General features: G+C 39.5%; 1 protein-coding gene across 2 annotated transcripts in view; it reads left to right on the top strand.

Moving 5' to 3' along the window:
• Positions 1-20,895, top strand: part of LOC141970051 (zinc finger MYM-type protein 4-like) — a 47,756-nt gene that overhangs the window by 18,063 nt on the left and 8,798 nt on the right. Inside the window, exons 6-27 of one of the 2 annotated variants that reach the window (XM_074926388.1) lie at positions 928-1,006; positions 1,442-1,694; positions 3,545-3,719; positions 3,836-4,048; positions 5,658-5,808; positions 6,470-6,585; positions 6,716-6,988; positions 7,449-7,599; positions 7,865-8,037; positions 8,400-8,550; positions 10,113-10,253; positions 10,549-10,586; positions 11,790-11,934; positions 12,965-13,083; positions 13,425-13,596; positions 14,623-14,676; positions 14,805-14,984; positions 15,473-15,567; positions 16,130-16,301; positions 17,579-17,674; positions 18,038-18,189; positions 19,524-19,635. In XM_074926388.1, the coding sequence (XP_074782489.1) occupies positions 928-1,006; positions 1,442-1,694; positions 3,545-3,719; positions 3,836-4,048; positions 5,658-5,808; positions 6,470-6,585; positions 6,716-6,988; positions 7,449-7,599; positions 7,865-8,037; positions 8,400-8,550; positions 10,113-10,253; positions 10,549-10,586; positions 11,790-11,934; positions 12,965-13,083; positions 13,425-13,596; positions 14,623-14,676; positions 14,805-14,984; positions 15,473-15,567; positions 16,130-16,301; positions 17,579-17,674; positions 18,038-18,189; positions 19,524-19,635 (3,211 nt within the window). The remainder of the gene's footprint in view (positions 1-927; positions 1,007-1,441; positions 1,695-3,544; positions 3,720-3,835; positions 4,049-5,657; positions 5,809-6,469; positions 6,586-6,715; positions 6,989-7,448; positions 7,600-7,864; positions 8,038-8,399; positions 8,551-10,112; positions 10,254-10,548; positions 10,587-11,789; positions 11,935-12,964; positions 13,084-13,424; positions 13,597-14,622; positions 14,677-14,804; positions 14,985-15,472; positions 15,568-16,129; positions 16,302-17,578; positions 17,675-18,037; positions 18,190-19,523; positions 19,636-20,895) is intronic. The other variant, XM_074926389.1, reaches the window with a different exon arrangement.

The following is a 20,895-nucleotide window of genomic DNA, read 5'->3' as shown; positions in this document are numbered from 1 at the left end:
AGATGCGAGCGCTTAATTTTACTCAGTGATTTTTGAATTGGCTTACCTTGCAGCCAGACAGCAACTGTGAATTTAGCTCAGTCATAACATGACATCATGCCCTCACTACTCTCAAATGACTGTAAGTAGGTTAAATCTTATCATCTCTCTAGTTCCAAGAGATTATGCTTTTCAGCCTATTAAGATTTACATGTGGAGGGTTACAAGCTGCTTTATGGTTCAGATTTCTAGGGAGAGCACAGGCAGGAAGCATGGTGTCAGAGTATGAATAGCTGCTGTGGAGTAAGCTAGTAATTTATAGGATGTCAGCTATTCCACAAGCGACTGTCTGTAGAGATTTTCTTGTCCTGTAGAAAGTGTGAGGTTACTCCCATCTCGCTGAAGCCACTCTGAGCAGGGGTGTGGTGGTCTGGCTCCAGTAGTGCCAGCTTTGGTCTGCTGCAAAGCCTCACCTTAGGCTTCTCCAGGGTACTTAAGTCATGGTTCAGTACAGTGACCATCTAGGTCCCAGTTTGTATTTCATTATTATCATCTATGAATGTGAAGACAAAGCTTGTTTCGCAGAGCAGGGCCAAGGACTGCAAAGCACATCTAGATGGAAAGTGCGAGTGGAAAGCAGAGATTTCTCTTAAACTTTGCCTGGCTGAATTCTGAGGTGTCTTGGAGTACAGATGGGAAGGGGAATGCACCAGGCAGCCAGGCTTTTCCATTTCTACACGACACCCTCGGTTGTGGTTCGCTGTGAACCTCCGAGCAGGTTCTGTGTGTGGTGTTCATACAGCAACATCTGTAAGCCTGCCCTTCGGAGCAGGCTGAGGAGTCTCACTCTTCCTTAAGATTCAATACAGCATGATGAAAGAATGGAAATCATGTTACCTGTTATTACATGTGTGTATTTGTTCTCCTTTTCCTTTCCCTTTGTTTTAGGAGTACGGCCAACAGCCAAAAACTCAGGAAGGGGAGCTGAAAATCAGTGCTGTATTTTCAGTCAGTGGCAGTCCTCTTGGTAAGGAATAGGCAAGACTACCTTTGTTTTAATCGGCAAAATACATCACCTTTGCAAATAGTCTTGCAGTTTATTCTGCATTTCATTTGCTATGTCTGACCCCAGTAGGAATAAAACCAGTTTGTTTTAGAGACAGTGAAGTTTAGAGATTGAAAAATAATTGTATTTTTGAGGCAAAGGAAAATTAAATGTGAAAGGGATGTTAAAAGTGCATTTTCAGTCTTAAGAGAAGTTGAAACAATTTACTATGCAGAATACCAGCACGGGGCATGTATTTATGGCAAGTTCATCTGCTATTTAGTTCTCCCTTAAACCCTGGCAGCCCAGATGAAGTCATAAGCTTCGTGCTTGCCCCCTGCACACAAGCGAATTATGTGTAATACATATATAACAGTTGCTCTATGTTTTCTCTGTGTTCTTGGGGTTTTTTTTTAGCTCCACAGCTGTCATCAGGTTTCCAGCCTGCTGTGGCATCCTCTGGCATGAGTAAAATGCTTCCTTCAGTTCCAACCACAGCTGTTCGGGTTTCCTGTTCTGGCTGTAAAAAAATCCTGCAGAAGGGGCAAACTGCATACCAGAGGAAAGGCTCTACCCAGCTCTTCTGCTCCGCACTGTGCCTCACTGGATACACTGTTCCAGCTTCTCGCCCACCAGCTTCTACCAAGAAAACCTGCTCAAGCTGCTCAAAGTAGGACAGTGTTTTAATTTCTTCTAGTAATAATTGATATTCAAGCAGATAATGAAGGGTTTGGGTTCTCTTTTTGCGCGGCACGCGGTTTCTGTGATGTCCACTTCTGTTACGCTTCCCTTCAAAAAATTGTGGCCGATACTGATACCTGTTAATTGGTCTGTCCACTTTCAGCTCCATTTCATTAGCTGGATTTTACGTACACAGAGATTTAAACGCCTCTGTTGTGAAGTGTGCATCTTGTCTTTTTTGATTTGAGTGAGCCAAATATGAAAAACTGTATTTCACTACAGTTTCCTGCCATTTTAAAAAACACTAACTCAAAACCACTCTCAAAACCACTAACAAGAGTACATTTTCAAAAAATATTTTATGTAGTAATTCTTCCAGATGAAAACAGATTTATTGAATCCCTAAAATGAAATAAAATGTGGATAAATTAATATATTTGAGGCAAGATGTTTCCTTAGATTCCAAAAAAAATCTAAACTTTCCCATCTGGCTCCAGTCATTGAGCTTAGATTTGTGTACGTCTTAGCTCTTCAAAATATGTCACTACTGCTTTCGTAAGATGCAGAGAGATTAAATTTATTAAGAATTGAGTTTTTTAGGTAGTTGGGGTTTCAGCACCCAGATCAGTTGTTTTCTACCTAGGCCTAGAGTGGAAGGGTGAGGTTTGCTTTTGTGAGCCTACTTGGAAAAAATTCTTTAGAGAAGATCTACATTTTCCACAGTCCTGTTGGAAACACGGGCCTGAATCTTCAGCTCTAAACAACATTTTAATTATTAAGATTTCGTGTTCATTTGGATTCTTATGTCCAAAGTAGCAAAAGGAGACCTTTGTGGCTGGCTCTTTAAGATGTCATATTACTGTAACATTAACTTGAGGCAAATCAATAACTTTGCAGACTGATTCTGCTATAGTCTGTTTGTGGAGGAGAATTATTCATATGTATTATTTTTAGTTTTGAAAGTTACTTTGCAAAAGGAATGCTGCTTTGTTCATCATTTCTTCAACAACAAATTTATGACTTTCAGTTTTACAAGGTCAACTGAAGTTAAACTTGAGACTTCAATTAATTATTCTTTTCACTTGCTGTCACGGTGTGGAAAGATCTTGTAATAAAGTTCAGGAGTCTTGGCTGTAATTTATACTTATTCTGTTGAAAAATGGTTTACCTCTGACAAGTGCGAAGGAGGAATCCATGCAACCAAGAAAATGATATAAATATTTCCTCCTAGTTTTTTGACTTAAGGGCTTTGAAACTTTTCTGTGAATGACTGTTATAAAAGAGAAGAAATAAGGAGGAAGTTCAGTTTGTTAAATCCAGCAGCAAATAAACAAAACTATAGATGACAGATGGAGACTTACAATAGCAGTCAGACCTGACTGAATTTGGACTGAAGTACGTGGTGATTAGAAATTGTGACCTTTTGTTTTTCCCCTACCCCATTATGATGGGTATTCTCATTATTAAAGGGAATTATTCCACATATCCTGCTTTGTGATTTATTTATTTTTTTTTTTAGTAAAGACTGTGCAAAACAGTTAACTTCTCTGAGTTCCTTTTGAAAAGATTTAATGATACACCTTGATATATTTATAGGCCACTCCTAAGTCCACATCCAAAATGTTTCACAAAATACCTACTCGAGAACTGTACTTCCTAACTGTTTTCCTAATATGAAAAAAAAAAGTGAAGCCAGGTACTTAGATCAGCAAAAAGAAAAGCTTTAAATTAAATGAATCCACCTTCTAGAGAATATTTAGTTTGCAGAAAAAGAAGGGACAGCAAGTTGACAAGATAATTTTTTATCTCTTTGTTTGTTTATTTTTCTTTTTTCCATAGAGACATTCTAAATCCAAAGGATGTCATCACTGCCCAGTTTGACAATACAAACTCCAGTAAGGATTTCTGCAGCCAGTCTTGTCTTTCTACGTACGAACTGAAAAGGAAACCTGTTGTGACTATTCATACTAACAGCATTTCAACCAAGTGCAGCATGTGCCAGAAGAATGCAGTGGTAATTGCAAACTTCTTTTTCATTTGAATTTCCTTTAGATCAGGACAACTTGCTATCCCGGAGATGAACATCGGTATTCTTTCTATCCTTGTTATATATTCTTTCTTTTCTTCCAGATCAGACACGAAGTGAATTACCAGAACGTTGTACACAAGCTCTGCAGCGATGCCTGCTTCTCCAAGTTCCGCTCGGCTAACAACTTGACCATGAACTGCTGTGAGAATTGTGGAGGCTATTGCTACAGTGGCTCTGGCCAGTGTCACATGCTTCAAATAGAGGGACAGTCAAAAAAATTCTGCAGTCCAACGTGTGTGACAGCATACAAGCAGGTAGGTTTTGACAGAATCAGGTCTTCGATTAGATTTTGGGTGTTTTAAGAAACACCCAATCTATTAGCTGATTTCAGTTACTGTCTTGGTCTAAGATAACTGCTTTTGCCATTTTGCTGTTTAATCTTTGCCCAGACATGTTGCTGTGCTCCCCTTACTGCTGATCCGGATACCAGAGCGTTCCAGCGTGAGAGGAGGCACGCTGGGAGCACTCAGCAGCGGGCCACTGTGACTTTTTACAGCCTTTGAGATGCTCCCTGTTGGAGTATTAAATTGTAGCGTTTGAATTAAGTGGAGAGGAAAAGTAATAATTAGTCGATAATTTCGATTTTCATATTTAAATTTTTAATATTTAAATTTTGATGATAATGGAGCCTCTTGAAAAGCTGAGCAGTTGAGAGAACCTTAATTTATTATAATAGCTCAGTTATTTTTGACTGACTTATTTTAATGCAATTACTTCAGGAAAAATTGCCCTCTGATAAGATAGTGTAACCATTTTGTGACGTGACTCTGCTGTCCCATTATTCAGGTCACTTAGGCCAAGAAAGGCGTAATGAATTAAAAAAATCTGGTTAAAGTATTTCATCCAGATAATTACCTACAACATTAGTTGTCCTCTGAAACAAATTTGGAAATTAAATTAAATAAGCTGGAAAGGAGAGGGATTTATTTCATGCTGCTTTTGCATCTCACATCAAAACCCCATATATGTTAGTCTTCCTGAAAATACAGTACATTCAGAGCTTATAAGGTTAAGTCTAACCTCTTTTTTTATTGATTCTTAAACACCATTCAACTCAATTGTCAGATACATTCTGATAGTTTCTGGGGTTTTGTGGGTGTTTTTAAATCCTTAAAAACATATCCTCGATTCTGGCCTTCTGTGAAGATCTGGAAGAGCTGTTGATAGAAAAAAAAGTGAAAAGACAGAAAAAAGGCTGTCATAATAAAAAGATCTGGTGCAGTAGTTTTCAAAGGTTTTTCCAAACTTAAAAATCTTTCATTTTAAACACAGAAAATGTGTCCGTGAAAGGTAGGCTTCTTTCTGTATCTCTTTTTAAAAGCAGTCTGTAGACCATAGATTGAAAGCTGTGATTATTACCAGGAGATATCTCTTCCCTGTTTTGCTATCAAATACATCTTCAGGGAACCTGCTTCTCTGGCTTTCTTGTTTTCTCATCTGTTAAATGAGAATATTGCTCACATACATAGCTGATGTGTTAAAAATCATAAGCAAAATGTTACTTCTCAGCAAGAATGTCAAAGTTGTCTGATACAAGGTGCTCGATACGTGCTCTTACAACACGTAGTTTGCACTTGGAGCCTTCTCCCTGACAGCCTGGGCACTGTTAAATCCGGGCTGCAAAAGCAGCACTTACCCTGAATGAGAGAGAGCCCAAGGCTCAGGTGGTCAAACTGAATATAGCAAGCACTCTGGAGAACTCACATAAGTATATCTGCATCATAAATAATACGCTGTGAAATAACCGCTGTTTCAAGTGCACTGGCAGTCACTTTCGTAAACATTTTATATGTTAGCAATTGATTTCTAGGTTAATAAAAATACTGAGTTTCAAATGAATGACCCGTTTCCATTTTTCCACAGAAAGCAGCTAAAATTACACCTTGCACACTGTGTAAATCTTTGAGAACTTCGGCTGAGATGATAGAGAGCACAAATAACTTGGGAAAAACTGAAATGTTTTGCTCTGTTAACTGCTTGTCAGCATATAGAGTAAAAATGGTTACTTCTGCAGGTAAGTTTATCCTTTTACTTCTTTAGAAGCATAATTTCATGTAGCTTGTATCCTAGCTTAATTGAAAGTTGAAAGTTAAAGCTGATACTCTTTTTTGGGAGGGTGGGAAATGGCTTTTTGTTTTTAAAGGGAGCTACTGAGATGGAAACATAAAGATTTCTACCCTAAAGCTATCAGTGACAGCACAGCCATTGCAGCTTTGTTTTTAGAGAGCTTAAACGTGATAATAAAACTTAATCTATTTTCTGCTCTTGCAAGTGCAGCTGGTGGGTTTCCCAGCTAGACAAATGCACTTCTGTGGACATACACCATGCCACCACTGTGACTGTTTTGCCCCTTGTTCTCCAGGGTGATTAGCTTAGCTACCTGTGCTTAATGTTGCACTGAGCTAGGCAAACATATTCTCAGCTATTTTTCTTGCAAAATAGAAAAATGCTTACTGACATCCTAGGGATACTGGGAGATTAATTAAAGGATCTGGCAAGCAACAGGCACCACAGCTGCAGCGTCTGCTTTTAATCTGTAGAAACTTCGTCTTGGGCTTCTGTGTGTACCTTGGCTTGTCATTCAGATTCTCTGGTTTTGTATGCACGGTGCAAAATTATCTGCCATACAACTTGATGTTGCATAAATCACTTTTTCTTCTCTGTTTCACCCTCAGGTGTTCAAGTTCAGTGCAACAGCTGTAAAACTTCATCAAACCCTCAGTATCACTTGGCTATGTCAGATGGGAGCATACGCAATTTTTGCAGCTACAGTTGTGTAGTGGCTTTTCAGGTGTGGCATCTAGGATTTCTTCTTAGCTGAGTTAACAGAATAATGAATGGATGGTGTAATTATCTGGGATGTTGGGTAAAATACGTCATACTGTAAAATAAAGTCTATTCCTCGATTTGCTTTCCTGCAGAATTTGTTCAACAAGCCTGCAGGAATGAACTCCTCAGTGGTTCCTCTGTCGCAAGGTCAAGTCATTGTAAGCATTCCCTCGGGGGCGACGGTGTCGGCGGGCAGCACCACCTCGACGGTGTCCCCCAGCACCGTGAGCAGTTCAGCTGCAGCTGGTCTACAGAGGCTGGCTGCCCAGTCCCAGCAAGTCACTTTTGCCCGCCCTGTTGTAAAACTCAGGTGTCAGCACTGTAACAGATGTTTTGCAACCAAACCAGAACTGCTTGACTTCAAGGTAATCAAGATTAGGGCTTTTCAACAACAGAAACCCAGCAAATTGTAGCTTATATGCAATGGCCTGTCAGTATTGCTCTGTTGCTTACTGTGACCTGCTATGGAAGAATTTGGAACTGATTTTGGTATCATTTAATACTGATAGTAGTTCTTTGATCTTAAAAGCAGAAAAAAAAAAAACCTTCAAAAACCCAAACTCTGTGATTGCCTGGCTAGGTAAGCATGTTCCTGATTCTTGGTCCCAGCAATGATTATTTTAATTTCAGGACAAAGCACATCGATGAGGGCTTTCTAGTGAAAATTGTGCTGTGTTATAAAGCTAAACGGGGAGACCTAACTGCTAGTGCTGCCTGTTGTTGATTTCCAAGGGTATAAATGTACTTCTGAGTTTTTGTTAACAGTTAAAATGTATTATCAGGGATGTGAAACATCAAAACCAAAACATTCTGGCCGTGTTGCAGGGTAAAATGTTCCAGTTCTGCGGGAAGACCTGCTGTGATGAATATAAGAAGAGGAGTGGTGTAATGGCAATGTGTGAATACTGCAAAATTGAGAAAATTATCAAGGAGATGGTGCGATTCTCAGGCGTAGATAAACCATTCTGTAGTGAAGGTAAGAAAGAGCAAGACTGTCTCAGACAAATCAAGTCAGAAGTGTTTTGCCAAAATCATTGGTGATACAAAGAGAAATCTAATCTTTTTAGGTTAGGAAACTGGGTTTTAGGTTTAGAAACACAGGACCTTGTTCACACTTTACATTTTAATGATATATTTCAACAAATTATTACAGGCGTAACTAAACACAAGAACCAGAAGTGCTGAGCAAATGTCATCTTGATATTGAAGTTTGGGGTTTTTGCTGTTTCCTCTTCTTTTAGGTTGTAAGCTGCTCTATAAACATGACTTGGCTAAGCGCTGGGGAAACCACTGTAAAATGTGCAGTTACTGTTTACAGACTTCCCCCAAACTGGTCCAGCATCACTTTGGGGGGAGAATGGAGGAATTCTGCTCAGAGGAGTGCATGTCTAAATTCACAGTTTTGTTTTACCAGGTAAGCCACATCCTGACATAACATCCTCTAGAATATAAATGTGTTAGCAAAAGAACCTTTGTACATTAGGAGCTAAGTGAACTGCCTGTAGTTGACTTCTGTGTCCATGCATTATATTTCATATATGTGAGGGATGAGTAAATCCTTCTTAAGTTTTGAGTAACAGTTTTCTGTATAGCAAAAAATGGGTTGTGGGAAGACAGACACTGAATGTTCTGCTGCTTTGTGTAACACTGCAAAAATGATGCACCCATAGACATTTCTTTATATTTGCTGAGCAGGGTGCAAAGAGGTTTTTGTACACGTATTCTTTGTTGCTGTTTACAAGTGTGTTTAATTTCTCCCTCGCTCTGTTTTCCTAGATGGCAAAGTGCGATGGTTGTAAGAGACAAGGTAAACTCAGTGAGTCCATGAAATGGCAAGGGGAGATCAAGCATTTTTGCAATCTGCTTTGTATTCTGTTGTTCTGTAATCAGCAGTGTGTTTCTGACCCTCCACCCCCAAACAACACAGGTAAAACAGGCTGGGAGTAGTATTGCCTTTTGGTGTGCGTGACAGTGATACTAACATTTATTTGGAAAATCGATTCAGTGAACTTTTTAACATCTCTGCTAGGGGCTTGCCCATTGCTATTGAATGGGCTCAGCTTTAGATCTCTCTCTTACTTCAGATGATTTCAAACTTCTGCAGGTATGAAATGAGGTTGCTCCATGTACCAAACCTAGATTGTGATTTTAAAGAAGGTGAAACAAAAAGCACTTGCTTTCCAATCACTTTCATAAAACAAAGGCCTATTTTCTTGGGGTAAAATGTACTGATATCTACTGAAGACACGTTAAATACCTAGCTTGTCTCCTGTACTTGATAATACATAGCCAGATAGGGTAGAACGTTAATGTTCATTTAACAAAAAAAAGATCAGGTGATGAAATTAGTAGACTTAATGGTTCTAAATACAGACTTCCATGCATGCACTTAAAATAGCCAGTTCTGTGTAGTCTGTAGGCATCTGAAGAAGTTACTATTTCTCTGTCTTTAAGCGTTGATTCTTGAAGCATCAATGCCAAGGTTAATGTGTGCTGTAGCTGTTTCCTTGCTCGTTATTTTAGCAGATGGAGTGGGAAGGAGGGTGGGAATGGAGCCCACGGGAATAGGAACTGTGAGTTTCTGTAGGGAATGAAATGCAAAGGGAAGAAAGGAAGACAGGCCCCCAAAGACAGGAAGAAGAAGAGAAACAAAGGCTGGAAATAGCACTGATCCTAAAGAGGGGCATAATCTCCCACTGAGTGGTGGTGACTGCAACTGTAAGGTACCCAAGAAGCAATGAAGAATGTTAACTGAAAGTTTATAGTACGCACCAGGCCATACTCCTCAGCTTTGTGCACATCTGCTGCTTACACTGGTGGGAGCCGTTTTCCCTGATTAAGAGTAACATATGAGTAAGTTTGTACTTTCAGACTGTAATTTTACGATGTAACAGTCCTGGTCTCGTCAGTACCTTCGGCTGTTAGTAAGGATAGCAAAATGTGTGTTGGCCCTGCTTCTCCGGAAGGGTGCCTGCAGCTTCAGCCTTTGCAAAACTGGTCTCCAGGCACCTGACCTGGGGGCTGCCGGGATAGTGGAGTGCCTCAGGACACTATTTTTTGACAAAATGTGGCAATTCATGGAACGGTGCTTTCAAATGGAAAGAAGCTAAGAATTCCCCTCACTGTGAGAGCCTCATAAGATTCACCTCGTTCATTAATTGTCAGGGTCTCCTGTACTACGTGTGTTTGGTACCGAGCACAGTGAGGCATCCACTCCTCTTGTCTCCGGAGTGCTGCAGCAATACACATAGTGTTACAAAGAGAAAGCTGCTTGCATACTGTGGTGAACTTCTGAAATGTTTCAGTGGCTGGGAAACGAACCAGCTCCTATTTAAACTGAAATGCTGCAGTTTGACACCTCCATTCCCTTCTCATACAGCAGGCTTTTTCATTTGGAGATGAGTCTGGAGGGTGGGTGTTGTTTCAGAAATGCGGTTTTATAAATTATTTTCTCGCTTATTTTAGTTTTCTTCTGTTCACTCTGTCCAGCAAACCTTTCTATGGCACCAGCTTCCTCATCAGGCCCTTCTTCTTTGAGAAAGGACTCAACCCCTGTCATAGCAAACGTGGTGTCCCTTGCAAGCACCCCTGCTGCCCAGCCTACGGTTAATTCCAACAATGTTTTACAGGGTAAGACTGCTGAATATGATGCCCGTATTTTTAAGTCTCTATTCCTGAACATTTATATTTGTTCTGGAATCTTTTCTACTTTTGAGGACAACAGCCACTCCTTCATTATGCTTCACATCAGTGCAGATGGTTAGTTTTTTCCTTCCTTTACCTAGGTATAAATAATGATTTAAACCTATGTACATATACCGGGGAATGAGGTTGGATGGGAATTCCTTTTTCTTGACCTTGGCAGACTATGGACTGTGGTCCTTGATGATAAGTACACAGGCTATTGTATGTTTTTTCTTCACAGGTGCAGTCCCTACTGTGACAGCAAAAATAATAGGAGATGTAAGTTTTACAAGAGACTCTTTCTCACTTTTGGCCAGATTGTATTAATAACAAGTAAAGTATCCAAGAATTTTGCACTGTTCATTTTGTAATCGCTTTTCCTGGTTGTGATTGGGATTTAAAACTCATCAAGCTTGCAGATACTTTTTTTTAAACGGATAGAACTTGTATGGTATAAAAATTTTTTTGTGTCCACTGACAGATTGATGTTTTATGACAAAGCTTCTTAAATTGTAGCTCTTGAGATGGCTGTAGTTCTCAAGCAATTCATGGGTGGCTCCTGTACTTGTGACTACCTTCTGTGCCCAGAAGTGGGATGTGATGTCTGTAGGGCTGGCATGGGAGGAAGGGGACCAGCGTGGGCTGCTGGGGCTGCCATGACCCAGCTCTTGCAGCTCGGCTTTCCCACTCCCTGTAGTGTGGTAGCAGAGCTGTGGGGAACCGTTGTCACCACTTAGCTGTGAGTAACTCCTAGAGTTCCTGTTCTTGAGCTCTTTGAGGAATGTGGTATATATACATCTTGCAACTCTCTTAAAATAGGTTCTGGAATAGGCTCTTAGGTTCTGGAAGACCGACACCCTTGCTTTTAGCTGAAGTGTCATTTATGGATTAGAGTATGAATTTTCCTTAATGGAATAGATCCTGTTATTTGAATGAATGACTGAAAATTAGAGTTAGCAGGACCTGAAATTATTATGAGCATGAATAGTCAGTCTGTGTGTAAACAGGAAGTTATACTGCCAGCATTTGTGTTCATTTTTCACTTTTATTTCTTTTTGATGGTTTCACATCAATTTACTAAGTTTTTTGAGCATCTGTATCAGCCAGACTTTCAGTCGTCAAAAGCATCTTAACACAACTCCTCTTTATATCTTTGCCATCAGTAAGATTCCAAGGTCAAAAGTATAAGGTTATTTGACTACAGAAACCAAACATTCTTGCAGATTTGTTCACTGCACAGTTAACAGGAAAAAAAAAAAAAAAAAAAAAAAGCCTATTGTTTGATTAAAATAAATTGAGGTGAAGACCAGAATGCACCAGATACATTAGCAAGCCGGTTTTGCAATAGTTTTTAAATGACCGTTTTTATCAGCAAGGAGTGTTGTGAATTGTTCAACCTCCCATAGTAGAGAACAAATACTAATCTTACGATATCCTTCCAACCAATATTGACTCTGCCCCCGTTTCTGTTTTTCTGCACAGGCTAGTACTCAGACAGATGCCCTAAAGCTACCACCATCGCAACCACCTAGGCTTCTAAAAAACAAAGCATTGTTGTGCAAGCCAATCACACAGACTAAGGCCACCTCATGCAAACCTCACACACAAAACAAAGAATGCCAGACAGGTATGTATCTAACCTCTACCCCGTTTATAAAAGTCCGGTATTGCAGTTGAGAAAGTAATGCGTGATTTATGGAACAAAGAATTATTTTTTAAGATATTTTAAAACCTTAAATAGTTTTCAGATTGTTGTGTGGTATTTTCCAAGTAGCAGTTTGCCTTACATATGTAAAATATTTGTGCTATTCTTTGAAATCCGTAGAGCTTCATGTGCGATGAATCTTGAGATTTGCTTTAACTCATCTTTAGCGTTCTGCAGTCATTTTAACTGTGGGGAATGAAGTGGTTAAGTGACATGGAAAAGGCTATGGAGGGAAAGGAACTTGTTTTCCTGAGGACAGAATTTGTGAGTTCTTAGCTCTCACAGCTCAAGCCACAAGAGCAGGCTTATTTTAATAAAGTGCATGATTTTTCAAAGATTATTTCAACTCTCACTTTTTTTAGTTATTAGATACAGATACTAAGAACCTCTGAAAATAAGTCCCTGTTTCTAAGATCATTTCATTAGATGCATGTTTGCTCTAAGCTCCCTCTGTGGGAAGGCTGGGGGGAAGCAGAAACACCTTCAAAGGCTATTACATAGTCCAGATTGCCATTGAGGAAGTGCTTTTTTTTCATCATTGTTACTATAGAAAGAGTTTAGGGTATCCAGCCTTGATGCAAACCTCTCAGTGAGAAAGAAATTAAGTGAGAAGATTGTAGGGTTTTTTTTATAATGATACCTTCTTATGGTCTTGTAGTTAGTTGTGAGATAATTGCAGTAACACGCCATTTACTTGGATGCAGACGTTAGTATTTAATACTTATTTCCACTCTCTTCTCTTCCAGCATTCTAGTCCCAGTGCTGTTTCTTTCCAAACTGTAGTAGTAGTACTTGTTACAACAATGTTAAAGTGAAAGATGACTGTGAGGCGTGGTACTGCACACACTGAGTTACAGGCAGAAGTCCAAACAATTATCACGGACACTCTGGAGTGTACTGGATAGTCATGTGGTTAAACAATCTTTGTTTTGTTCTATTTTTGCTGTAACAGAAGAAGTAGTAGTTCCACCGCAGATCATTGTGGTACCCGTTCCTGTACCGGTGTTTGTGCCAGTGCCCCTTCACCTCTACACTCAGTACACACCAGTTCCACTTGGGATGCCAGTACCTGTAAGTTACACCTCAGTTCACGAGGGAAGTGGTGTACAGTCTTGATTCTGAACAGGACACAGCGCGGTGTCACTGGGGTTTGTGACTAGTCATGCAAGTGGGGTTTGGAGTCCTTGAAGCCGTTTCTTTCCTTATTGCATCATGTTTGGTTAAGCATCATCGCACAAAACTACCAATTTGTAGAGTTATTGCAGAAATGAAACTCCAGGCTGGAGTTATTTTGAAGTTAAATTCAGTAGTCCTAAAATATATGTAAAAATAAGTGAGAGGAATCTCCCTTGCGTATTTGCTGTTTCCCTTCACCCCCAAACATGCTCTAACATTTTCCACATGTTCCATAGGTACCCGTTCCCATGCTCTTCCCAACTACCCTGGAAAACGCTGATAAGGTCATTGAAACTATTCAGGATATCAAGGAAAAGGTTCCCACAAATCCCTTTGAAGCTGATCTCCTTCAGATGGCAGAAATGATTGCAGAAGATGAGGAGAAAGAAAAAACACACTCTCATGGTGGTATGTGGTGTTTTTAAAAAGGAAACTAAATTCAGTGAGGTGAAGGTCCTCTCATCATGGAAAATAGGTAGAGAAATAGATGTAGGGCCTATACTGGCTGCTCCCCCGTGTGCCTGCCAAGTTAAATGGTCCTGTTGTCTTACCAACATTTATTATCCACAGTGAAAGTGTTCATGCAGGTAAAGTGCCAACCTAGACAGGACTATAATGCTTATGTCATGTCTTAGCAATTTTGATTAGTTATTCTTTTAAAATGAGGAGCCTTTCCGGGAATTCAGCTAAACTGTGTATTTGGAGATAATTCTGCCTCTGTGTACAATATTCTTTATTTTGAAAAAGTATTTTCTTCTAAGACTAACCTGGTCTTCCTCCATAGTTCCCATCTCAGGTGCTGGTTATAGTTGTACCTTTCTGAAGCTTTTGTAGTGTCACAGAGGTGCTGTGCTTAGCATAGAACCCACGTGAGACACTGAGCACTGACAGTGGCTTACATGTCTTTGCATTCCCTTTCCCTGATCCTAGGTGATGATTTGACTTTTGCTGACAGTAGCAGATGACTGGAGGTAGTAATCTCCAGGTCAGGACACCATGCGTTAGCAGAAGAAGTCAAAATCAAGAAGACAGAGCAGCTGCTTTACAAGAATATTTTCCTATCAGGCTTTTTATGTTGGATTCTTGAAGGGTGATGCAAGTTAGAATGTGTTGGATAGTAATTGTTCCATGTAATAAAAGTGGAACAGGCTGAAAAGAAATGAACAAAATATCTTACTTGTCTACAGACGACTCAAATAACAAACAGGGAGGGATGGAAACGTTTGGAAAACGTGGATCAGTTCTGCATTTCTGTTTCTCCCATAATAGCATGACCAAGGTAGAAAGCTGTTAGGAGAACTGTAGTGGAGAAGACGCATCATGTCTGTTAGTGTTATCACCGAATGCAGAGTTTTTTGGTGTTCAGAGTATTTTCTGTGAGTTATGTAAGCTGTCAGTCGTTTGTTAGATGCAGATTTCCTTCTTTTTCTAAAGGTTCTCAAACATCTGAGCATGAGCTCTTCCTGGATCCCAAGATATTTGAGAAAGGTCAGTTAAATTTTTTATTTTTGTTGTTTGCAAATGAATTTTGATCCTGAGGTACCTTTTCTTGCAAACCTTTCTCTTTGTCTGCCCTTTCCTATAGCACATGGTATATCTGATCACTCTCGTTACAGACCAAGGTAGCACTTACAGTGGAGATCTCGAATCAGAAGCAGTGTCCACTCCCCACAGCTGGGAGGATGAGTTAAATCACTATGCCTTACGATCAAATGCCCTGCCAGAGCCAGATCCAGAACTAAAGCAGTTCTCCAAAGGTGATGTGGAGCAGGACCTGGAGGCAGATTTTCCATCAGGTCAGTATCATGTGAAGAAAAACGCACTGTTGTATAGAAGTACACACAATTTTCTGAGTAAGCATTGTACCAGCAGCCTGCTTATGAAGGGTATGTGTTTTCATGTAGTGAAACTGGATATTTAAAGCTGCAATAACACAGCAGCTCTACAAAAAATTACCATTTTAAAAATGTTACTGGTATCTTTAAAGACACCATTCTACAAAAGCCCTGACAGGAGGAGCAGGTAGCCTTGACTCCTTTGAATTTATCACTCCTCTGTCCTTAGGTATAACCCACTGTTTGGGGAGTGCTTTTTTCCTCTTCTGAGAATTTACTCTCTTTATACAGAAGGTACATAGATTGTCTAATTATTCCAAGGTGAAGCCTTATTTGAATGTGCAGGTGTGATTGCAAACTGGAAGGTATTCCACGGTATCTAAGTGACACTTCTACCTGGGCTGTTAAATCATATAATTAAACTCTTAATGGTGTTGATTTGACTTCAGACTCATTTGACCCTCTCAGTAAAGGACTGGGTTTGCATTCACGTTCACGAGCAAGACGGAGACACAGAGATGGTTTCCCACAGCCAAAAAGACGGGTGAGAAAGTAACTCCTGGAACACAAGTTCCTCGCGTTTGAAGTAATAACATTATGTGCATGCTTTTTTGTCAGAAGTAAAAAAATACTGCTCCAGGGTGAAAATGTTTAACTACGCTGTATTTTTTTTCCTGTTCTGCTATATAAGATAAGATTTTCTTTCTTTCTGCTCCACAACTAGGTAGAATAAATGCTCTTTTTAGTGCAGAATGGTTTTTAGATGTGTATCATTTAAAAAAAAACCTCCAAAAGAGTTATCTTTTTAAGTAGTGTCATAATGTACAGGAGGAAAGAATAAGTTTTTGTTTGTGTAGCTAGAGAGGCATATATTTCTGTGCCTATTTATCAGAGTGAGAATTATTGTATTTTATTGCACCTTTTCTGTAAAATGTGGTTAGTATTTGTTCACATTCTAAAAATACGTACACACTCAGATTTGTCATGAGAGTAGAATTTTGTTACGTGTCAGCATAATGGCCTTTTTATGTGAGATCAAGTTAAGCATCCGTAGATGAAGAGCTTATTAAATGTTCCTTTGTTTTGATCTGTTTGTTTGCCTGTAGGGACGGAAGAAGTCTGTAGTTTCTGTAGAGCCCCGGAATCTGATGCAGGGTTCCTACCCAGGGTGCTCTGTTTCTGGGATGACCCTGAAGTATATGTATGGGGTAAATGCCTGGAAAAACTGGGTCCAATGGAAGAATGCACAGGAGGAACCAGGGGACCTGAAGTTTTCAGGTAATTTTTTTCTCTCTCAGTGGAAACAGAAAGAATTAGTTGAAGAGCACTTGGTGTGATATGTTGTTCAAATAAAAATGAGGATTAGGTATTGAGTTTTAAAAGATCTGTGAGTGGAGAAAAGATTTTACGGAATACCGTCTTGCACTTTTTCATGTATTTAAAATTCGTGGCTATTACATGCTTAATTGATCTGTTACCTATTAAAACAGTCTCTAAAATACCAGATTTCTTTTAAAAATTAGAAATATTAGTCTTTCAACCTTCACTTTGTGTACATTTGCATGTAAAAATTCTTCATTTGTAGAAGAGATGCTTCATGCAGCAGCAAGGCCTTTACTGAGCTATTATCAGGCCATAATTCCAAGTTGACAACACTGTCTTGGCCCCATCCTTTTCATCTGTAGCTGACACACTCACAAAGTATTTGTTTGTCAGCATAACTGTTTGCTGAGAAGAAAAAAAAAAAAAGTGTGCTACAACATAAAAAACTTAACACCTTATTTCTAGGCTTCACAGCTGGAAAGAAACCTTCCAAAAGTCTACCCATTCGGTGCTGCACCCTGCCTGAAACCAACTTTAAAAGGCATAAACTGATCCTTATGTCTCACTAGGGTGATAGATAATAATGACAATATAAATGTCACTTTAGTTTGTTTTTCTAATTATGGATTTATTTTTTTTTAGAAAAGCACAGCAGTCCTGGGGTTTGGCAGTGTCTTAACTCCCCTTTTCCCTGGTCTCAGATCTCTTGCACTGAGAGTTTTGTGGACAATGTTTCAGAGTCAAGCAGAGAGTTTAAGTTAGGAATATGACTGAGCTTTCTGGGCATGATGGGGAAGAGAGTAAACCATATTAAATACTTCTGCAATCTAAAGAACTAAGCATGGCAGGGCTTAGGTAAGAAAGATTGCAAAGGGAAAAATTCTAGTTAGAATGAGATCTGCTTTTTCCTCTTATTTGGAATTTTTACTGTCATTACATGAGAACAGCTGGTTTTGGTTTCCCAGAAGAAAAGTAATCACATGAGTTACTGTGTTTTCTTCTTGTGGCTAAGGAAGCAAATATTCCAGTCAGCTCCAGGAAACTGTGTGCACCCCCACCCCTCCCAGAAAGGTTTCCTGCTTAATCCCAGGCAAACACTTTTGTAGGCTGTGGAGCAGCCAACCCTGGTAATTTCCCTGCAGATTCTTTGATGGATCCATCCCCTGGTTGCTCTGCTTCCCTTTTTGAATCCAGTGCGTGGCCCCTTAAGCTCCATTCCTCCTCCCTTTAAGGGGTTGATTATGCTGCGCTCAACTCATGTCCAGAGCTATCAGGAAACTCTCAAGACCTTTCTCTCACTCAGGATTCCCCTGAGTCCAGCTACAGAGGTGAAACCTATTTGTCAGCCCCATGCTGCTGGCCTCGAGGACACGCAGCCGTGGCCACGCCACGTCTTTGGGTCCAGCACACTCCCTAACGTTCAGGTGCCTTAGCTTTAAACACCTGCAGCCTTACTACTCGGCTGCAGCATTTGTACTCGTTGCACATGCAGGTGGTTTCTTTTTTATTGGCCAAATCCTCATTTAGTTGTTAGCCAACAGATAGGAAATAGTTCACACTTTAGTCATACAAGGTACTTCATGTATGAGATACAAGATTTCATCGTTCTGCCCGTGTGAAATAATAAGGAACAGGTGAAGATTTAATCTGTCGAATTAAGTTAATTTTTCTCATAACTTTCTTGGCCACAGTTCGTCCTGTGAAACTCAAGGAGGACATTCTCTCATGCACTTTTGCTGAGCTGAGTTTTGGCTTGTGCCAGTTTATTCAAGAGGTGCGGAGACCAAATGGAGAAAAATACGATCCTGACAGCATCTTATACTTGTGCCTTGGAATTCAGCAGGTAACTCAGAAAATTAGGGTATCGCCGAGAACATACGAAACTTGCTCTGGTTATTTATGCTTTGTATCCGTGGTCCCATGCAGCTGCTTGGTTTTTGTAGAGGAGGCAAGAATGTGTCTTTTTTGTGCTTTATTCTTAGCCTGTGTTAATCCCATATTTGACTAATTTGCCTGGACTATGTTATGACCAGAGTGAGCAGCTTCTTCTGTACTTGGGAGGAGTGTGGCGTGGAGGGTTAGGTGTTTCTGCCTAGGCACACATCTTTGGGTTTGGTTCCTTTTTGATCCTTTTTCATGTATAAGATTTGCTCCTCAGAAATATTTGCTTTATGATAGAATGTTTCAGATGTAAAATAGCTGGAGAACACTCTCCTAATATACAGGTTTACATGGAAGAGGTTACCCAGCAAAGACTGAGCTCCTTCAGTGGCTAGACAGATACCTGTTGAGTCGGCAATACTTAGAGAAAAAATACAATGGGAATAATTGCATTGAAATTAATGAATGCTAAGATTAATTTAAGAAATCCTTGCTGCCTGCCTTGAAACAGTTGCAGTACAAACCTAGTGTAATGTTAACTTCTGTATAAAACAGAAGTTCTGTGTATTTCTGTTAGGGGCTTTTTTTTGACTAGCCTGCTTGTTCCTTTCCTTAAACAGTCATTTGAAGATAAGGAATCAAAAGTTACTTCTAATGTAAAACCTATCATTTGACTAGGCATGGAATTCTCTTAATTCTTTTTTTTTTTTTTCCTGGCTATACTTGAAAAAATTGCAGAAAGAGTTAAAATTCAAAGTGCTATTGATAAGCTCGAGGAGTATCAGCAGTTTTTGAGTGTTCCAGTTTTGACTTACTGATACGCACTCCTGGCTTGTAGAGAACATTTTTTAACTGCTGCTTGACAAGAGTTGAGGGGACTTTGATACTGTAAGTCAGACTGTTTCAGCAGCCTAGCGCTGGGCCTATATCTGTTATCAGGAGGTATTAGCATGTGAAGTTCTTCTCAACAGAAAAATATTCAGTAACTCGTCTGGTTATTATAGGCGTACTTTTTTGCCAGAATGTTTAACACACTTAGAGGATGATGATTTTTCAAAAAACAGCTCTAGAGCTTGGAATATTAACAATAATTCTTGCCTAAATCTCTCATTTCATACTGGGGAGGTCCCAGCCTCTGCAGAAAATTTGATTTGATATCTTACTGAAGATTTCAACAAAGTGTTTTGGACCATAAGACACTGGGACATAAGAAAGAAAAATAATCTGATGTCCTGTATCTTCTCTGCAATGTTACATAATCACAAACTGTATGTCTTCCTTTTTTTTCTCTCGTAGTACCTGTTTGAGAATGGTAGAATAGATAACATTTTTACCGAGCCCTATTCCAGGTTTATGATTGAACTTACAAAACTTTTGAAAATCTGGGAACCTACAATTCTTCCAAATGGTAGGACAATTATTTTGTTTTGTGTAGCTGCATGACAAAGCTGTATTATAAATTAATATTTTCTCAGTGCCATGAAGAAGAATGTGATCTGAGGCATTCACATTAGTCTCCTCTTTCTCCACCATGTAATTGTTTGTGGTAGACTAGCATCATGGATTTTATGTCTGTCTCTACCAGTTACGGATTACACTTAAATATATCTTTGCCTCTGATCAGTCTCTCAACTCCTTTGAAAGAAAGGCTGCCCATTCCGGGAGTCCAGTTCTTCTCTTCCCTCAAGTTTTAGCCACTCTTTTTTGAATACAGGTAGCCAGAATTGTATACAGCATTTGAGATGAGTTACTGCAAATACCGTGTACGGTTGCACTGGTAGTTCCCTGTTAGTACTGGAAATATTATTTCTGATAAATCCGAGGATCAGATTAGCAAGTTATTGGAATCTTGTCTCGACTCCTCAATTCCAAGTTCGTCTCACCTCAGTCACTTCCAAATTACGAGCTCCCAAATTCTGCAGATACTTTTAATTGGTCTTCAAGTATGATCATGCAGTTTTTAAAGCTGGACACTAGCTGGATTAGAACATAAGATCTTTTTCAGAGTATCAACAAAACCTGAGTGATGTTGGCAACTCCATACATGTATCCACAACTGGCTTTTCATTTAGAAAATGAACTTTTTATTTACTACAGAAATAATTCAATTATAGGCTGCTGCATACAGTGATTTTTTTTTTTTTTTTCTACAACAAATCTCTTACAAGTCCCCATATCTCCTTTTCCTAACTGACTTACAACAATCACAATGGGCTGTTTGTATAGAAAGATGGTACATTTTAAACTCACGCTCCATGCCTTAGGAGTTACACATTTTTGCATTAGGCTGACTTGGGTTTAGCACAGTGAAATTAGAACTCGGTGAGATTCTGCTGGTGTCTGCAATCTGCCTTTATATCCTTCTCTTCATTCTTCAGGTATTGGAAGATCATGCTGTTCCTCAGCTTGGTTCTCCATGCTCCCTCTTACCTTCGTGCATGCAGTCTTCTTCCTTTTATTGGAATTACAATTGCTTATGATAGGTCTGAATTGATCTGATACGTGGTTCCTTAATATAGAAGGTTAACTGAAAGAGGACTTACGTATCTCTGGCAAAATCTGCCTACTTAATTTTACTCATTTCTGCCTTCCCATCCTGCTCATGTATGACGTTTTCATTGCTTTGGGAAAATTCTGAAAATCTCCTAGATTAGACTTGGCCCGTAAA

Source organism: Athene noctua, chromosome 24 (genome assembly GCF_965140245.1).
Source record: "Athene noctua chromosome 24, bAthNoc1.hap1.1, whole genome shotgun sequence".
Lineage (NCBI taxonomy): Eukaryota > Metazoa > Chordata > Aves > Strigiformes > Strigidae > Athene > Athene noctua.
The sequence above is the reverse complement of the archived record's forward strand: the minus strand, read 5'-3'. Positions and strand labels throughout refer to the sequence as shown.